The sequence below is a fragment of the Guyanagaster necrorhizus genome, assembly GCF_019112545.1.
Source record: "Guyanagaster necrorhizus MCA 3950 unplaced genomic scaffold BT62scaffold_17, whole genome shotgun sequence".
Lineage (NCBI taxonomy): Eukaryota > Fungi > Basidiomycota > Agaricomycetes > Agaricales > Physalacriaceae > Guyanagaster > Guyanagaster necrorhizus.
This window is the reverse complement of record NW_025064896.1, coordinates 144,376-164,385: the sequence shown is the minus strand read 5'-3', so window position 1 is coordinate 164,385 and position 20,010 is coordinate 144,376. Positions and strand designations below refer to the sequence as shown.

At 46.4% G+C, this 20,010-nt stretch overlaps 5 protein-coding genes across 5 annotated transcripts; 3 read left to right on the top strand and 2 right to left on the bottom strand.

Annotated features, from left to right (window-relative positions):
- Positions 1 to 3,363: 3,363 nt before the first annotated feature.
- Positions 3,364 to 3,978, top strand: BT62DRAFT_898977 (uncharacterized protein; the record flags this gene model as incomplete). The annotated part of the gene is made up of 4 exons (XM_043183351.1): positions 3,364 to 3,517; positions 3,562 to 3,594; positions 3,649 to 3,807; positions 3,842 to 3,978. Coding segments are annotated over 4 exons (483 nt in total), but the record flags the coding sequence as incomplete, so codon positions are not given.
- Positions 3,979 to 4,802: 824 nt separating this feature from the next.
- On the top strand, positions 4,803 to 5,237 carry BT62DRAFT_899126 (Cupredoxin; the record flags this gene model as incomplete). Its single annotated transcript, XM_043183355.1, has 4 exons — positions 4,803 to 4,930; positions 4,994 to 5,017; positions 5,071 to 5,140; positions 5,190 to 5,237. 4 exons carry the CDS (start codon positions 4,803 to 4,805, stop codon positions 5,235 to 5,237), a joined length of 270 nt encoding a protein of 89 aa, XP_043038103.1.
- Positions 5,238 to 10,206: 4,969 nt separating this feature from the next.
- On the top strand, positions 10,207 to 13,997 carry BT62DRAFT_1007606 (NRPS-like enzyme; the record flags this gene model as incomplete). The annotated part of the gene is made up of 19 exons (XM_043177361.1): positions 10,207 to 10,474; positions 10,524 to 10,853; positions 10,971 to 11,030; positions 11,087 to 11,118; positions 11,171 to 11,302; positions 11,358 to 11,411; positions 11,458 to 11,540; positions 11,595 to 11,626; positions 11,678 to 11,712; positions 11,761 to 11,823; positions 11,886 to 11,996; positions 12,054 to 12,086; positions 12,148 to 12,153; positions 12,204 to 12,222; positions 12,272 to 12,422; positions 12,478 to 12,535; positions 12,586 to 12,845; positions 12,897 to 13,207; positions 13,258 to 13,997. The coding sequence occupies 19 exons, from the start codon at positions 10,207 to 10,209 to the stop codon at positions 13,995 to 13,997; spliced, it is 2,778 nt and encodes a 925-aa protein (XP_043038102.1).
- Positions 13,998 to 15,918: 1,921 nt separating this feature from the next.
- Positions 15,919 to 17,018, bottom strand: BT62DRAFT_981456 (Cupredoxin; the record flags this gene model as incomplete). Its single annotated transcript, XM_043189600.1, has 6 exons — positions 15,919 to 16,071; positions 16,121 to 16,178; positions 16,235 to 16,565; positions 16,624 to 16,730; positions 16,779 to 16,859; positions 16,909 to 17,018. The coding sequence occupies 6 exons, from the start codon at positions 17,016 to 17,018 to the stop codon at positions 15,919 to 15,921; spliced, it is 840 nt and encodes a 279-aa protein (XP_043038101.1).
- A 317-nt stretch (positions 17,019 to 17,335) lies between these two features.
- BT62DRAFT_1007603 (uncharacterized protein) lies at positions 17,336 to 18,704 on the bottom strand (the record flags this gene model as incomplete). Its single annotated transcript, XM_043177360.1, has 5 exons — positions 17,336 to 17,487; positions 17,560 to 17,710; positions 17,762 to 17,836; positions 18,466 to 18,602; positions 18,653 to 18,704. The coding sequence occupies 5 exons, from the start codon at positions 18,702 to 18,704 to the stop codon at positions 17,336 to 17,338; spliced, it is 567 nt and encodes a 188-aa protein (XP_043038100.1).
- Positions 18,705 to 20,010: the final 1,306 nt, after the last annotated feature.

The window sequence follows — 20,010 nt, the reverse complement described above, 5'->3', positions numbered from 1 at the left end:
TTACTTCAAAATGACGTATGAGCCGCATCATATACCCTGATTTCATTTCGATCCTTTGCTGATAGCAGCTCTTTTCTACGTGCATAGCCAAGGTATGCTCCGAGTCCATCGGCGCACTGTTCGTAACGTTGTAACCCGACGCACTGTCAGCGGAGGTTGAAAGGTCGGCCTCTCGTGGTTCTATGATTTCTGACTTGAACTTGGATGCTGACGGCGTCGAGACGATATACACTGTAGTATAAAAGAAGATGCGCAAGGTAAGTACTTCATTCCGCCTGTGTACCCCAGCACAGCTCTTAACGAACTCCATGTGCCGCAGTATTACTCACGACATGCGATTCAACATCTTGAAGTACCTTGTTTATACAACTCATCAAGGTGTCCGGTGTGTATTCTACTAGCTAATTCATCCATGTTCCAGTGCTAACCGCGTTTATAGGAACATTCAGAAAGGAGGGTCATCCAGGTACGCACCTTAGACAACAATCATCTTCTATGCTAAACTCTAGCTAGTTCGCCTAAGCCAGCAGAAGTATCTTCGGGTTACATGAGCTCTGCATGGTCGGGAGTCTACATTCTCTCACTTAGCACAACACATATATGTCCCCCGTGGACGCCAATCCATCTCTTGAGTCTTCCCAAGGGTCTAGCACAATCTCCGATGGAAGTGTAAATAAACTAAGTCGAAGCCTGGTTCTGGTTCACCCAGATGAAGTACAGAAAACTCGAGCACACCGAGCTACGAGTAGTGCAGGTGCTACTTTGATATGTGGCTTTGAGCTCTCCGTTTGAATTATATGGGTCTAATCGACACTCCGGTGTAATTCTGCTTTAGGTTTGCGATATCCTCAAAGTATATACAGTAGTTATAGTACTTTTGTCCCTTCTTTTCTTCACACCGAGTAGCAGCTCCATGCATTTTGTCGATACGTGCTACCAGATTGGTAATATATTGTCTTTACACATCATAATGTTCCATAGTCCCCTCGCATTTGGTTCAATGGCTCACACTACATTGATAACTGTTTCACCGATGAGGCCTATTTAGCACTACCAATCTGATGAGAGCTTTGTCGCAGTTGAAGGTAGATAAAGAGATACTTCAGATGTTGATGAGGCTAAATGGACCATTCTGATGAGAGGAATATTTGAGATGAAGACAATAGCTGAATGAAACTAATAGAATGACAGGAAGAATATAAATGAATTAAGTACAATAGTGTGGTAGTTTAAAAACTATCATCCTTCTAGCAAGGCAGTCTGATGGTCAGAGTAGGAAGATGAGCAGCAATTTGCAAGTCTTGGGAGCATTGGCATGGTCCAGTTCTGCTGAGATCACATGTTGCATTGCCATAGATTCCTGCTTGTCTGTAGCTATAACTGAGACTATCACTAGCCATTCCTGATTCCCTCTCTTGTACCTAGCAATACAGTTCCATCATAACCTATCCTGTTCTTGATAAAGAAAGGATTCTATGCATGTAAGGCTCACTCAGACCCATCCCAGTGTTGGATAAGGGAGTAGATTACCAAGTGACAGGGAACCCTTGAAGGCAAATGCACAAGGGTGTCCCACTCTACATACAGCTTTTATACTACCTTAGAGAGTACATACTAGAATCTTCAAGCAAAGAAGATCAGCTGAGTAATGCATAGCACAATGGTTACCAATCCCGATGGTGAGTGTGGCACTTGTGATGATCAGCACCAAAAATAGCACACTCAGAGGTGCACAGACTCCAGATTCATCTGGGCAGTGCAGTGATAGTGGTAAAAAGGAAGTAGATCAACAGGCATAAATAACGTGTCAGATGCCGGGCCAAATAACATTGTACTGACTCTGGTGAAGCATACAAGCTCTCTTTTGTGATGCTCATAGAAATTTTCCTGTGTGGCAGTTGGCAGATCCTGTCACCCCCTATGATGTGGCACAAATGTTGCATCTCCGCACTACAGGTATGCCCAAGTGTCCATATTCAATTCGAACAGATTTTGTGCATGAATGAAAGTGAAAAATAGGCAGTGATGCTCTTTAGTGTTCTCCTTTCGAAGCTGCAATCAGATTGTCTTCGGTCGAATAGTATCCTACGCTAGTGGCCGTCGTCGTCTGCTTGTATACTCTTGATATAGAAGTCTTCAAAAGCTCCATTGGACGCCGGATATTGAGATCACGAACGTGTCATCAAAGTCGACCCAGGCTCGATTTGTGCTCCTTTTCCGAGTATTTCACGGGGACGAAAAGTGTATCGTACGATTTTATGCTTCCACCTGTCTTGAGAGATGTGTTTATCCTAATGTCTAGATCTTTCCTGAAACCCCGGCCTCTGAAACAAGAAGATGCATTTACTTTGGCATGCGCCGAGGTTCTGTTGTCGCGCTTATAAAATATCATCTGAGGTTTCTGAAGGTCGCTTGCGCGAAACCAAGACGTGAACGTCGCCTTCCACACTTCCCAGCTGGATTCCTTCTGTACCTGAAGAAAAAGTGACTGGACAGCCCTTACTGTGAATGGCTTCAATAGGATTCCATTGAGTCTAAAGATCGATTCACAACCTAAACTTCGACTTTGTCGACTGTGACGCGGAAATAGCAACATTTACGATCTTTCGTGGCACCTCCGGTACTTAGACGCAATTATTTCGAGGCTCCGCATTATCCACCATGTCTGACCATCAGTCAACAAGTGCGAACTTGTACAGTGATCTCGTCCGAGGTCAACAGTCCCTGTACGTCCAATGTGTATAAAACCCAAAAAATGCTTTCTTTTCCCTGTTCCTCATCATGGCCTATAGGGGTTTCGTTGTCTTTTGCCTTAATACCCTGGGGGTCATTTGTGCGACTCAAGAAAGATTGGACCTATATGAGACCTCGTCATCACTAACATTGTCGACGTCGCGCCAGATTGCTTCTCCCGGGTAGCGGCACTTGGTAATGGCGGCCGGTTTAGCGATACCAAGGTCGGATTTTTATTCCCATGGTCTTTACCTTGGCACGAGCTGATCTCTGTAAAGGGTGACGTCTTTGAAATCAATGTCCTCAACAATTTGTCGGACAACACCACCTTGCAGAACACGTCTATGGTATGTACTTTAGACGTTTCGTGAACTTTTGATGACATTCTTTCAGCATGGGCATGGACTCTTCCAAAGAAAAAGTAACTGGGCTGATGGACGGGCTTTTATAAACAAAGTAAGTCTTGAATATTGATACCACTCGCATTTGCTAATTTCAAGAAGTGTCCCATAGCCAAGAGGGACTTTTTCTAGTACAGGTTCGACTCCGCTGGACAAGCAGGGACATTTTGGTATCACTCTCGCCTACTCTAAAAATGAAGCTAGTTTTCGACCGTTGATCGTGATTTGACTAGCTACCCAGTACTGCGATGGCCTACGAGGGCCCTACATTATCTATGATCCTCACGCCAATCTTTGCGATGTCGATGACGGTAGGGCTCTCCTTTTGTGTACTTCAATAATACTAATCGTGTTTGATAGAAGCAACACACTCCCGCCAAGCGGTCGAAATCCTCGCCAGATACTTATTTGATGTTTAGCACGCCAGCCGCGGCATTAATCAATGGACTGGGAAGGTTAAGTTTCACTGAACTTCACTTTACTGCATGTTTTGCTTATCAAAGAATAGATTCAGTTCCAACCCTACATCCGATTTGTCCGTTATATCTGTCTTCTGTTTCTTATGGTTGTATCAGACATCGCTTTTGCATGGTAAGTATGTCCTGCGATGTCTCCTTCACCACATCCATACAGGCCCATAACATTTTCGTATATACTATATCATTTCCAAGAAGTTCTCAACAGAGCCGACAGGAGAATCATCGAAGTGGACGGCGTGAACCATATGCCTTATACCGTGGATCGAATTGAGATCTTTGCAGGTAAATCTTCATCCCGAAAGTTCTATTTGAATGCGTCTAGCCCAATCCTCCTCTCTAGGACAGCGCTATTTCCTTCGTTGTAGGAGTGTCTTCCCAATTAACAGACGTTGTGGCCTCACCTGCAGCCAGCTTGCAGCGGACCGACCAATCAACAACTACTGTAAGTCCTGACCCGTTTGCCTCGGGCAACGTCCCTCATCTCTCATCTCGCAGGGATATGAGCTGCGCCCAGCGCTGGCTTGAAGGGCTTTACTGGCACATTGAACCTCCTACCTGATGTCTATCAATGGAATTAAGTATTACGAAGTCGACGAAGAAGCACGACATACGAAGGAAAAGACCAAGTTCAGGGCATAATCTACGCCTCAGATTTCTGGACATTCAGGGTATAGAAAAGTTGATAACACCCGTACGAGGAAGGAGAATAGGACATACGGCTCCGAGATTCTCGAGTGGCTGGGATCATGATAAAAGCATGAACAGATAGGACAGATAGGACAGGATCAGAACGGAAGCACACATACCATGAGGTCAGTCTCGTTCATTGGAAAAGCTTACTGCTGTTTCGGTATCTGGTTCCTTCTCTTCAGCGCCGGAATATCGAAGGATAGCGCCCAACGGCGCCAACTTCATTCCGCCGACTATGCTCGTGCTTCTCCAGATTTTGAGCGGGGCTCAGAATGCGAATGATGTTCTGCTTTCTGGTTCCATATACTCTCTTCCGTCGAATGCGACAATCTAGATTTCGATGCCTGGAAGTGCTGCCGGCCGAGATGTAAGGACTGCTTTCATCGAAGGACATGTTTCCGCGCTCATCAGTTCTAGCATCCGTTCCATCTGCACGGAGGGAGTTCTCCATAAGCTGTTCAGTCTGAAGTCGTTCTGAATTATTCCTAGCACGTATTTGATGTTGTCCGGAGCTTCAACATACAACTATGAGAACCCCGTTAGACGTGATGTTGTCAGCACGGGGAACAAAGGTGATGTGACCATCCGGTTTAGGACGGATAACCCTGGACCGTGGTTCCTGCATTAGTGGGCTATCGTTCAAACTATTTCAATCATGACATGATGACTGACTGACGCTCTTTCTTACAGCCGTATTGATTGGCATCTGGAAGCGTGAGTTATCTCCGGTTGAGTGCGATCATTGTGATGAATAGTTTGGGCCCCAGTGGTCTCGCAGTGATTTTTGCTGAAGATGCGGGAGATTGGAATAGCGTTATAGACCCTACCTGTACGCATGTTCTTGCATCACAGGATCTGTACTGACTGAAGCACCGTAGCCCATTAGGACGATTTGTGTCCGAAATATAGCAGTTTGACGCCCGAAGACCTATAATTTGGTTACTCTCTTAACCGCTCAAATATCCTACCATCCTGCCATCAGGCAGTTCCCCTCATTTACGTGCCTGTTATAGGACAACCTGATACGTATCTTTATGTTCTTTATTTATATGAACCAAAGGACTGCAGTATACCAGGACCTTGATATCTATGTGCATCAGTCAGCGCTACAGTAATGAACTAACATAGCAGTACGAACTTGTTCCGTCGTCGGGTGGGACGGAGACAGCTACCAGGCACTTTTCGTGGGCGGTAAAAATTTCAACTTAGTGATGTTATCTCGAGGTTGAGGCGGCTGTTATGATGGTGGAAATCAAACCTAAACCGGCTCTTTGAAGAGTATGTGAGTAAGCAGGCAGTCTGAAGGTAGGAGTATATGACGCCAAGCAGGCTGACATGATGCTTTGAAGTTTGACTGTTAGTGTCAACTTCAAATGAGTCTTATCCTGGTAACTGACATCTCGGCTGAGTACGAAAACCGTGATTGATCTATGACACGATCCACTGTTGCTGTGAACTGCGTATATATCTCCCTAAAGATCCGCACGGTGATGCCAATATATCATGGAGATGAGACAATACAAATGATATGCCAGGCAAGGACGCATAGAACCTTGGTCAGGCCAATCGAGTTGTTATCTAGGGTGTTTTGATTCGAGATGACGGCAAGGCCCACTGTTTATTAGAAATTATAAAACAATGTAAGCGCTATATTCATTTTGTATGTTGGAAAAACACTGTGGAGCGCTTACTGAGTCGGAGTGACTGCAATCTAAGTACAAGGCAATGCTTGAGCTGGCAGTGCAAGAGATGTCAAGACCGAAGGTGTCGAACCATAGGCATTTTTCTCTCGAAAGAGGGAATTTCGACATAAGTAAACCTAGTTACATCGTACCTGCACTTTTTGAGAGAACAAAAGAAGGACGCGTCAACGATTAAGTCGCCTAGACAGGCGGGCCGAGCTTCCACGTTCCATCATATCTGTCGAACACCTTATTCTCCGACTTTCTCCAGTATTGTTTACTGTTTCAGCTATCTATAATAAGCATGACTAGCGCCATTATATATTCAATTAATGGCGTCGCGGAGTTCATATTGTTGCTACTTCGTCTTAGTCGATTCGCGGGACGTGAAACCCCGGAATTTTTCGAAACCTTCGAGTCTTGGCCATTGGTCCTCGGATACAATCTTTTCTTCCATATCACTACCCTGCTTCGAATTAGACGCCTGTTTCAAATGAACAACTTTCTCAAGGACCAAATAGGACAGTGTGCTGATCCCCGCATTCATGAGGCACTCGCCATGTCCCTCGTGATGATTTCCCCAATCTGCCAACTATTCGTGCTTCTAAGTTATCTGTCACTCTGGAGATTTAACATCACCGACTGCCAGTCAGCTTATATGCATAGCATTTATAACATATAAATGAAGTAAAGGCAAGCTGCAAATCTTCATCACTGTATCCTCAGGTCACGCTTAGCACCTGTGCTGCCCTCGCAATGAGCTTCTTCACGCTTTTCAAGGAAGTGGTTATACACTCCTTCAAGGAATTCAAGTGCACTATTTTCTTCTTTCTATGCTTGCTTTCTAAATGTAATTTCGTAGAGATTTTATCACCGTCGATAGACCCCGTCAAGACACCAGTACTCAACAGTAAGTGTGGAACTTTTTGTCATAAATATCTCACCCGACAAGATCTTTCAGCAGCACAAACTCTAATAGGTGACTGGAATATTCAACTACTTCAAACTGACGGTGTTGATATATACTTCAGCGGATTCTCAGCTCTAGGGCCAAGTAGCCGGAATCGTCAGAGACCAAAGCATGGTCGGGGCCATTCAAACTGACCCGGCGTGATCTCTGGATCTACACCTATGAAAGGATAATTGCAAAGTTTCCCGCTGACGTTCACAAATTGGCTTTATATATGCGTCCGCATCCTTCTACATGTAATTTACACATGCTCCTCTTATATTGATCCTACCACTATCAATAGCTTTGCTTGGTTTCCTGGCAGTTATTTGTGCCATTACGTTGCGCTTCCAAGGACTCAGATGTGGTCACGGCGACCCGGTCTGATTTGGAGTTATAGCTGTTATTTTATCGGAGCCGAGTTGAAAATGAGGCTCCACATGCCTGATTTACGGGTAACAGGCCCCCTTGATGTAGGAGCCAGATACGTACAATCGTACTCAGCACCCAAAAAGGTTTCTTCGAAGTGATTCTCCAGTCTGTTATGGATGATGTCAAGAAGAGTATAATATGTATTATTCTGCCTTCATTGTATGATAACGGCCACTGTCTGTCGAACGATGGTACCACAATCGACGTGAAATACGTACAAGCGGTTTCCGAAATTTTCGATCTAGGGTCACATTCGGAATCATGTTGGGTCGAGAGTTGACACGATCAAGATAGTAGCAAGAATCACCGCTACTAAGTTACCTTGAGCTGTTAACAAACACGATGGAGATATATCGAAAACGATTGCCTGGTGTTCCCTTCATTCTCTGACTGAGATGTTATCTCATGCTGCAGGCAGCGTTAACGGCGCAACAGAGGCTTCGTATCACAAAGCTCCTGTACCCAAAGTTTAAGCGTACCTAAGCTCGGTGTTTGGTGACTTAAGGATTACACCAACGCCATCTCCGCTTTACACTTTCCAAGAATGATATTAATTTGCCATGTAGTCGGGTCTTTTTTGAGCATAGAATCGAGGGATAGTAGGACCTGGACGAGCACTGGAGTGATATTAGAAGACTCGGCTGTAGGTTTCGCCGGTCAGAAAGACTTGCCTAGGCATTTGCGATGTCAAAGCATCCCAGGTCCGACTCTGGCTGAAGGCTGCAGAGCAATCCACAGGCCACAGCCATTTCCCGTCGGACCACCGGTGGGGAAAAGCTGTTACTTCCTCGCTCCTTGAAAAGGGTCACTCATGACGATGAAAGTCTGCTGGGAATCTGATAAGCCGTTCCATGGAATCGTCAGCAATGTGAACGTACATCAAGCGCTTGCGTTGTTTCCGGGTTCTGCGGTGAGAAGTTCATCTTAATGAAAGGTATATGGCATGTGTTCATCATTAATAAATCTTGAACAGAGTTCACGCCCACCAGTGACGCCGAGAAAATGGATCACACAGGGTGGCCTTGCACCTGTCCTATCGTGAGTACATCCCTTCAGATATACCTATGCATGAGTTTGATCATGAGCAATTTGTACCTGTGAGAGCATTCAAGTTGCTGAGTACTTGACAGTCGCGGAACCTTGGACTTCCAATCCTGGACATATGAACGGGTGAAGTCACGATGAGAATTTTGGACCACAAGGGAATGTGGAAGGGAAGAGGAAGAAAATATTATGGGGAAAACCCTATACCGGTCGTCGGGCCGACGGACCGGATTGGCCCGAAGCTAGCTCTCTTACTTCATTGAAATTTGACAGGCCTGTCTCGCTGATACGCATCTTATACTTGGGCATCTTTCCCGGATTTCAGATTGATTTGAAGGTTTCTTGTTCTATCGCAGAACTTCTGAGTTGCAGAGGATTGTCACGGTATGATTGGTATCAATCGATTGCAATCATCTGATCATTCCTGAAGATCAAATATCGATGAATCTTCTCCCAGTACGTGTCATATTTTGGCATATAACTACGCTTTAGTATCTCTGGGTAATTGTACGCCGAAGTAAATTTGACCGAGATTATGCTCACTAACCTTCCATTTTTATAGAAACTCGGTTCCGCTAAGGGATCAGGCATGGGGATAGCCTGTAGAGTATACGATGTCGCACAATTCCCCTGTGTGGTACCCTGATATTCTTCCTGCCTCATCACAGCTCATCAGTATGACCGCCAAGCCGGTCGACCCTGTCGCATATATGTATCCCGGAAGGCACATCGAAGTGGAACAATTGGACTCTTCTCTCATTCTGCCGGTCAGACACGAGAATCTTCTCTCTCTAGCTTATACATTCAAACACTCGAATTCTTGAATTTATTATCATTGCGCAATTTGGACGGTATCGCCAAAATCACCAACGAGCACTCAATCAGACCGCTGGTGCCGCGGTAATGCTGTTCCTTTTAAAGGATCGTTCTTGGCTATGTCGTCCTCAATGACAATTTCAACGTTCATCTTGACTTCATCGAGATGTTGAAGGAAACAAATGATATCAGGCAGCTAGCCATAATATCTGATACTGTTGTTTTCCGAGTACATCATGAGTGCCAATTATTATCATCCGAGATATACCTGCGAACTAGGCCTATTTCCAGAATTAGAACGTGGTTGGAGAGACGCGTCGTTATAATTTGCTCGTATTTGGGATACGCGCTCCTTACATAAGCCACTCCTCTTCTTCCCGACGTTGATGTTTGACGACACCAATAGACAACTTACATTTTACAATCCTTCGCATGTCCTTAAAAGTGACATAAAGCCCTATCATCTGCACCTATGACCGCCGTCGCGGAGAAAATGGTCGCTGGAATCAAGGCCCTTGCTTTTTTCACAGATACTGATAGGTGACTCGTGAGTGCTTCCCCCTGTGGTCGCGTGCTTCTGATCCTTACTTTCAGGTCATTTTGTAGTCGTCTTTGAGTATCTGATGACCAACAATCAAGTATAAAGGTCAGTTTCGAAACACTGACGAATGTTCCAATTTTTATCATCTGTGATACCCTCGTCTTAGTCGTCCGCAGGGTATGCATAAGTAGCCATATGGAAACTTCTTTGCAGCCTACGGTACCTTCTAATTTAGGAGCCAACTGTAAGAATGTTCTGATCCTTGCCGACCCTTTCCTTCTATGAATGTGTTATAGTACGAAATCGGTTTCGACGCATCAGAAATGCGTCGAAATCATGCATCATTACGTCGACGTACTCAATGTCATGGGAATATAGTCAGACTCAGATTTCCATAAATATCAAGCGAACACCGGCAGAGACTTGATGCGAATACACGATGTCACTGCCGGCTCCCCAAGGTGTCTCCTCCTCGACCTTCAATCCTCCTCCACTGGATGGATCGCTTACACCCCCCGAATTATTCGACTACAATGGATGCCACAGCGCTAAGCACAGTTTGTTTCGATACGACGACTCGGACGATGGCAAATTTCGCAGTATCACCTGGGAGGAAGGCATTGCCGCATTTCATGTGGCCGGACATTATTTCAGGGAGCACATCAACGATGAATCTCCAGCTATTGTAGGCATCCTGGTCAATACTGGTATGCTTGCGTATTTCCGTTGGTGTTAAAAGGCCTCAACACCTAGCAGACTCTATCACCTACTTTACGGTGCTCGTTGGCCTAATGCGCCTCGGCAAGATCCCCTTCCCCATTTCCACCCGTAATTCTGTTGCTGCCATTATTCATCTGATGAAGTCAACGAATTCCAAGTATCTTGTCGTCAGTGGAGATGCTACGCTGCAGAAGCTTGCCGATATTGTCTACCGTCATTTCAGGGAAAGTGTGGCTGACGAAGGGATCATCACGATACCGATGCCATGCTTCGCCGATCTGTATTCCTCCAAAGCACGCTCATACCAACCCCTCGCACCGATCCGGCCTGAATGGTCGCAGACGGCCATCGTCCTCCATTCGTCGGGTACGACGCGGTTCCCTAGTCCCATTTACACTACCCAAAGGATTCTCTTGCAAAATCTGACTCGGCCTTGCATGTGTTTTCAATTTCCGTTTCTCACTCCAACTGAACGATCTTAAGATTACGGGGAAATCGACTTGTGCGGAGAAGTAGTCGGAGCTCAGGCGGTCCCAATGTATCGTAGGTATCTTTTCTATATGCATCCTGGGCGAGACGAGTTCTGAAGTTAGTTATAGACACAATGGGGTTTTCGTCTATCTTACTCTCCGTGTGTTCATCTCTTTCGACTTTTATTCAATAGCACTGACAGCTTGTGACAGGTCGGAACCGGAGCCATCATTGCCTGCTTCCCCCCTATAGAACCGCCCATGGTACCGACCGCCGAACGGCTTCTTTCAAGCGTGATCAACACCAGAAGCACCATAATTTTTAGTGTTCCTTCTTTTCTGGAGGTGCGGAAAAACGTCTCGGAAATTGATTAACATTGCTAATAGACTAGCGATATAGAACTGGGCGCGGGATTCTCGGGCTATCGAAGCTCTCAAATCGACGACTGCGATTGTAAGTTGTTCCTTGTAGCTGAATAATTATGTTGACTATCTTCCAGACGTTCGCTGGCGGTCCACTTGAGAAGACTGCTGGTGACACTCTTGCTGCAAATGGGATTTTCATAGTATCCGTTTTTGGACTGTAGGTGTCGCTGTTTTCTTGATGACTCTGCCATCACACTTATTCTCTTTCAAGCACTGAATCCGCTGTATCCATGGTACTGCCCAGTACGAACGCCATTTGATCTTCTGTGAGGCGTTGATCTGATCGATAAATAGAGAGCATCCCAGCTGAAGGGTGCGAGTGGATGAGGGTAAGTGCCCTGTAAAGTTTCTGGAAGCTGTTGTGGACTATCTCGCAGATGCCGAGTAATATCGATGTCGCCTTTGTTCCGACAGATGAAGAGGGCATCTATCATCTGTACGTCAAGGCAGGTCTCTGATGTTGTATCTCCTGTTGTCTCTGCTAAACGGGTGGAGCTCTTAGGAAAATGGACTGAATTCTCCTTCGGTCCTCGATACTGAAATTGACGGAGTGAAGGCTTTCGATACGAAGGATCTGGTGCAGCTGCATCCTTTGAATCGAAATCTTTTCAAGGTGTATGGGCGGGCCGGCGAGTTGATGGTCTCTCAAGTTTAAACTCGTCTAATTCAGATTCCAGATGACCAGATAATACACAATACAGGGGTACACAGTGTATTCTTCTTACCCCTGTAGTACAATACTAATCTTCATACCTATGTTTTAGGAGAAGGTATACTGCTTCATACTCTTCGCACCATTATGCTCATCACCCTTATGAAGACCAATCCTGTACCAATTGGTGAGCAATTTTCAGACACACACGACGTTTCTCATGCTATCCAATGCAGAGGCATGTCTAGTTGCGGACAGACGTATCGCGGCAGCCGTCATGTTTGGTCGATCGAAATTTCAACCAGGCGTCCTTATTCAGCCTACGCCATACGAAGCCTTTGACTCGAGCGATGTCATACGATTGGCAGAGTATCGGACAAAAATATGGTCTGGCTTGGGACTCCCAGTTTTCCCGTGATATCGTTAACCTTTGGTTCAATAGGGCCACCATTAACAAGGCGAATGAACAAGCTCCCCAACATTCCCGGATATACAAGGAGGTGGGCATTCTGCCTTTGTTAAAAAGGTTGATTGTTCAATTATTTGGAAGATGATCCTCATTGCGAAACCGACAAAGCCATTTGAGTTCACTGCGAAGGGGACCCCACGACGAAGCGCCATCCTGAAAACTTACAAGGAAGAAATCGAAGCTTTGTACAAGACTCTTGACCATCTATTTCCCGCTGATGTGGTAATCCCTCAGGTCTGGTCACTGAAGAATATCACAACCATGATTAGAGATATCGTTCGGGCTGTTTTTGAACGAGATGTCAATGACACCGATGATATCTTTGTAGCAGGAGGCGACAGGTATGCATTTTAGCATCCGTCTGACACTGTAGCTCATAGACTGTTACGTAGTTTAACAGCAATGGCCATCCGAAACTCTATCCTTCGTGCGCTTCGCGAGTCTGACGCAGTCTCTGTGAAAGCTGTCAGAGCTCTCCCGCATAATTTTGTGTTCGACTCACCCTCCGTCGCGGAACTGAGCACTTTCATTTATGGGTTCGTGCTCGATACTCAAGCCACAACGACTCCTCAAGATACTAGCAATGGACTCAGCACTGTTCCTTCAGACAAGCCTCGGCATGAACAATCATTTACCGATCAAAGTCAGAGTGTAATGAAGCTACGAGACGGCAACGGTGAATCGCCTTTGATCATTATTCCTGGTAAGCGCAATCTTATCGTACATACAGTGTGTTAATTGAGTCTTTCCTAGGTGCCGATGGATCTTTCTTCGAATACGTGACCTACGCAGACACTTTCCGAACGGCAGTTTGGACACTGGCCTTCACACCGGATACACCCTTGACCTCTCTGCACGACATGGCGTTCTTCTATTTCTCCAAAATCAAAGCCGACAGACCCACTGGCCCCTACCGTTTTGCGTCCTACTCGTCGACTAGCGTTTTGCTCATCGTCCTCCTGAAGCTCTTCGAGGACAACGGTGACGAGATTGCGCAAGCTGTTATGCTGGACCACTTCCCAGCTATGTTAGTGTACGCCGCTAATAAACACGGAAATCCTGATCCCGGGGTGCCAGAGAATGTTGAGATGATGCTTGATGCGAGTATGGTTTCTATCAAGGCAATGATGGACCGAGACTCGCATCGCAAGCAGCGGCTTTGGGATACTGTCGGTACCAATGACCTAGATATGGTATGCCGGTCAATCCGCAACATCCGGGCATATCTCACTGCGGCTGCCGAGTTTGTGTATAAATTGTCGACAGACAAAGAAGGAGTGTCGTCCATTGAGCTGATGGCACAGTGGCTGAGGACAGTGAAAGCGCCTGTGACGGTAGTCGTGGCGGCCAAGGGTGCTGCTTATGGGACCGAGTGGCCGGACATGGGCACGAGGCAGTGCCTCCCGGACGCGCGGGTTGTGGTTGTCCCAGGAGGCCACTACGAGTTTCTGAGAGACGAGGTCATCGTGGAGCTGCTGCAGGAGGGCTATTGAGTGTAGAATGAATGATTATTTTCGATGATGCCGTAGGCTTTGTCCTGGTTTGGTTACCATCTTGCATTCCTTCTACCGCGTCGCATTGCTATCATCACCCCAGGCTGTCGGTTTAACAACTATTTATATCTCTCTACCTTCCGTCACCCCATTGGCGACGACGGGCAATGTGGAGCCGATCTTCGGATTAGTGGAGATAACTACAATTTCTAACCTAATGTGGTCCCGTCTTCGCTAAAAGCCTCCTCGTATACATTACCCGCACATTCAGCACATCCATCTCTGTCGGCTTTCTCACCCTATGCACTATAAAATTCTTCATTGTCCCCAATTTTTTTCCTTGTCCAGAGTATCCCTCCACACCATGTCCTGAAATGATCCCCGAGACGCCTGCCGACGTTTATTGCAAGAAAGATTGACCATCAACTTGGTATTTATGTCATCCAGAGCGTCCCAAAGACTCTTTGCGCCTTTGATTCGAAGGCAAAGGGATGAAGATGTCTATTTCCTTCACAGTGGGGATGTCCAAGTTCGTGATCACCATCAGCCACAACGACAATATTTACACTGTTCTTTGAGACAGACCGCCAGTTTTCTGATCCTCAGTGTTTTTAAAGGAAGTGATATCGGCCCGAAGTCTTCGACTTGCACTGTCTATCAGTATTGGTGACTCCACTTCTCTTCGTTTCGGCTCATCAAACTTGACCGACAGCGAAGGTAAATTCTTCAGCCTCATTTTGACGTACGGTCCAAACTCAACATCCAGCAACTTCAAATCTCCATTGAACCATGCTCCCGCCTTTGATCTGCCCAAACGGAGTAAGCTCCTCTACACCCTCGATCTCTTCCCAGAACCCCGTCGTATCCACTCTACTAGAAAGACCCTCTTCAAAGCCTGAGAGCCCCTCAAATCCGAGTGTCCCCACTTCACCCTACGGAAGATCTCCTCGAGGTTTTCCGTATGAGCGCACACCTCATTGAGCGACGTCATTTCGAGTCTCTGCACACATCAAGTAACACATGGACCCAGGTACCAATCCGTGGTGAAATGTCTTCGAACGTGGTGCATCGTTTTGCGTCGCTCAATCAGATGGTGTGGAAAAGATGAAATCTGGAGCGGGGGAAGAGGATATGCGAAGCGAGAGTTCAGGATGTTAGAGCTTGAGTAGTGCGATAGGTGTCCGACCATAGGGTAATAGCGTCGATTACGGGTTCGAGGATTTCTTGAGAGAATAGAGGGTCCATTGGAGAGAAGTCGGATGAGGGGTTATCATCATCATCATTACACGGTACGGTGCCAGAATTCTTGTCTTGTCCTTGTGAAAGAACGGAGGCGTAATGGAAAAAGGTAGGACCTCCAAGTTTTATCGTGAAATCCCCCCTTAAATCGTGGGATACATCCCGACTCTTGGTAGGCAAAGAACTTCCTGGAACGACCTTTGGAACTTGAAACGGTACTAAATTGGTACTAAGCTAACAGCAGACCCACGTATTATTGAGCAAGATAAAGTCTTGTCCCATTGTCCAGAAAGTTGAATCCAAGAACCGCTTGTTCCTTTTCGTATGCTTTCTATGAAGCTCATTGCATAAAGCAAATTTGGAGAATTTCATCTGAATATGATTTCAAGCAAGCCCTGGGATGGTACACAAACAATGCGCTTTTGAATGGCATGCAAACGAGAACAAGAACAGGGAGAGAATTATAACATTCCAGACTAGGACGTGAGTCGTGTTTTGCTGAAAGAGGCAGGCAACATATGTCCACATTGTTCGCAGCGGTCAGTCAAAGACCTAAAGGAAATACGAAACATTCATAGCCAAGGTAGTTGACTGCGCATTCGATAGGTACACTAACGGTCCAAATGACGATATCTAAGCAAAACTAAGTCCATTTAAATATTCACAACAGGTCCAAACCCCCTCAATAGGAAGTTTTATTCGTTGCAATGGCAAGTGCCTTGAACGCCGCAAAGGTGTTCGGCCCACTCTCGGGAGCATTGATGGCGAAAACCATGCCTGATGCACAGTGACTGACGGGCACAGTCTGGCTGCAATAGGCCCAAATTGGGTTGGTCTAGCGGAATGTCAACACGGCACGTTATGACACAAAAAGGCTTGCTCACATCGTTAACGGTAATTTGGAACGTCGGGATGTATGTCGCATTTGCAGAAACCGGCCTACTGTAGCAGCGATATCAGGAAACACGCTACAAGGGGAAGGACGAGATGGGCCTTACAATCCGGAGAAGAACCCGACCGTTCCAGTCGAAGTCTCCAAAGGCACACATGGGTTAGCGAAGTTGCTCTGGGTAACCGTATGATTCTTGGGTTGGAATTTAAACGTGACTGTATCGCCAACAGCAGCAGTGATATTCGGGGGACTATAGGCGAGCGTTCCGTTTACTCCAACGATGATCTTGTGGTCGACGGGTACGGGCTTGGTGGGCTTGGCCCAATCCGTAGTCGTACTCACAGTTGGAGGAGGGGGAAAGGGACCACCCGTAGCGATGGCCAGGGCCTTGAACTGATCGAATGTCCCAGGAGGAGGATTGATGGCGAACACCATCCCTGTTGACGTTGAATGTCAGGAAGATGCAGGCTTATACAAAGAGATTCGTATATATACCAGCTCCGCAGTGGCCGGTCTGTTCGCAGTGGAACCAAACGGGGTTGTCGTCGACGACCTTGACTTGGAACGCAGATAGGTACTTGTTGTCTGGCGCAACTGGAACGCTGTGGACGCCGTCAGATCACAATGAGAGAGTTGTTTATGCAACTAACAATCCAGAGTTAATACCGCCATTCAGAGGAACGCAGGGAGCCTCGAAAGACGATTGGGTTACTGTGTGATTCTTCGGCTCACTGAGTGATAGTTAGCATAATGACAGCGATATGAAGAAGTGATGCATACAAAATAAAATTAATCACATCGCCTGGCGCAGCGTAGACGTATTCGGGATCATAGGCGAACTTGCCATTGGCGCCTACAGTCACATTGTACGTCGAACCGTACGTCGCCATAACGGCGGGTAGAAGAGCAAAAGCAAACAAAGAAGAGATCATTATGAACAAATAAACCAAAGGGAATATCCCTATGGAAAGGCGAAGAAAGAAAAAGATGGACAACGAATAATTACTTCCAACTTTGGCGGCGTTTTATACCATGCGCATTCCAAAAACGACCAGACCAAAGAGCGGAGGCTGAGGTGGTGCAGTGCACAGGAGACTATATCCCCGTATCGTATCTGTACGTTTTAATTGGGTGGTGCGGAAGAAACTTGTAGGACGAACTTAGACTGAGGCGCAGCAATGGCTCCAACTCCCGCAAAGTGCACCTCTCAAACGGCTTGTGGAAGCGCCCTGTACAGATCCAGCAAAGATTCTGACGCTATGCTTGAAAAACGGATACCCTCGGGGAGGTCGGACAGCAGAGCCGGTGTCGATGCTGTGTCCCCATTAATGATGCGCCTTTTATGCGGTGGGCACGAGACTAAGCAGTCATGAGCGGGAGGAAAAATTAGATTAGTTCAAACTGTTTGAAAGCCGTGATCCACGATGAAACGAGGCAAATATGCGATCCTAGTTTCATGTTGAATAGTCGCCACGGGATTCGGAAACGGGGTCGTCGAAGCTAGCCATTGTAGGAATGGTTGAATTCTACCCCTGGTAGAGTTAGTTACTGAAGCAAAGTCCCGTAATGACGGATGTTTACTCTGTAGCCGATGTAGGTGTTGGCCTTGGCCTTAGCAGACATGATGTCAAACACAAGCACGGGTGTCGGACCAGATACATAGATCGGCCATTAGCTGTTCATGTGATACGTCCTGTACCGCGATATACTACCGACAGGACGATTCAGTGAGACGGGAGTCGTGCAGAAGGTATGACTGAGGCTCAAAACCATCTATAGAAGGTCATCAGAGTCCTAAGTAGATACATCACAACATGGACCCCGTCATATCTAACTTTTGCTTGTAATTACTCCCACTCAGTATGACAATTCACCAGGATTGAAACGGAGCAAATTTGGTTGAGGAAGAACCAACGTTGATATGTCCAGCGGATCTGGGCATTTATTCTGATCTGTCTTCCCTAGCTCAGTGGTGCCGCGATAAGGCCGTACCAGCTCGTGTCGACAACAAAAGTGCGGATGAAGCGGATTTCTGCATTTACAGGGGGCCATTATACATCGTAAATGAGCTTGTAATGACTTGCAATGGGCCCCAGAAGGAACAAAAAATAGAAGAAATCATACTAATAATCAAAGGACCACAGCTTTGTCTGAGAGGTATCGCATATATGCGCTGTTATCAACGATGGGAATTCAGAACTGCAGGTAACGTTCATGTCTCATAGCTCGAAAAATGTAAACGCTCTTCCGACTTTAATAGGGTCGACAACCAGGTTTCTGCTGCTTGGAACGGCTGGTCAGATAATAAATATAGAAAGAGGTAGTAGTCAGACTCACCTCAGTTACGAAATCCGACCATCCATGAGCAACACGGTGGTGCAAGGGAAAATGAATATCGGCGTTTGCCGACGCCGCCCATCGCGTCCCATGCTTGATTCTCCACCAGTCACCACGAACATCTGCGCTCTCTTGTACTTAAAAAAAGGATTTCAAAACGCCAGTATACACCCCAAAGGATTCGTACCTTTTGCAGGTCGCCCTAGTCTTTTGAACCAGTCAGCTGCCGAGGCACGCATTGAGTTCGTTTTGAAGCATGGATGGCAGGTATCACCAGCCTGGACTGGCAACTAAGGCTACACACATCTTCTTCAAGCATTAGAATCTGTACCCATAGAGCGTATTATTTTGGACCTTGGTTGTAGAGTCTAGACCCAATAATGCTACTCTGAACATCCAAGAAATAAAATCTTGAAGTATGACACATCTCCGAGCGGTAATCGGGCGCCCACGACGTGCACTCATGTACTTCGATGAAAAAGACGCGTTTTGGTTAGCGCGCTACCATTGGTTATTTATTTGCGGTGGAACCCCTCGAAGAGTCAGAGAGGTCGAATGGATCGATGTGATGTGTTCTAGCTACGACAACCGAACCTCTATGAACCTGCCCTGAACAGTCACGTGACCCGTCTGATCGTCGGAAGGATCGACGAAGATGCCGACGATGAATCGCCCGTAGATCCGGTGGCGGGTTCCGTTCATACTAGGATTTGAGTCCAAGACATTCACATGCCCAGTGAGAAGAAAACAACTGGAATCTCCAAGAAGGCGTTGAGGGGGGATAGACATGCCACCCGGCCCACTGTTGGGCTTGGCTCTGATTTCTGTGGAGAGAGGGTTCAGAAATAAGATCTCAGGTGATTGCCAGATTCCCCTCGGTATCCTCGTGACTTCACCAGTATACAAAGATTTTAAAAGTAAAGGTCTTGATGAGGCAATGATGATAAGATCCGATAAGTTAAGCATGGGAACATTTGTATGCCAACGTGGTGCAATCAAAATTTTGAACTTTGAATTTTCCTCTTTCACCAATTACTGACGTGCCGTTCGGTTGACCCGTGCTTATTTTGCGAATCTTCACTTTTGCGATACTCACACACCTGACCGACTAGAAACACGCCATGCTGCTAAAGTAGCCTCCTGGGTCCTGTTCGTTTATCATTCAATCGCCGTCACCCTCGAAGCTACGGACCATCTCTGCCACACCGTCACAGTCGCTACTACAAATATATGATTCCAACTATCCATGGGAGCGCATACACATGAATTCTTAGACGAAACTCTGCAAGCTCGGATCACTCGCATTCAATTTTCTTTCATTTCATCCCAGTTTGGAACAGTGCGAGCACTAAACGGGTCGACGTCATTCTCATCACTGACATTGCCAACCGAACAATATTGCGCCTCTACGTGAGATGATTGAAGAAGAAGTTCAACTAATACTGGCGCTGTCGCGCTCGTTTAATAGCGTGGCACCCGTCCAATTCAGCGCCAGTCCACCCAGACTCTCTGACTTGCGTTTGCTGCCAACTCCTGCCTTCCATG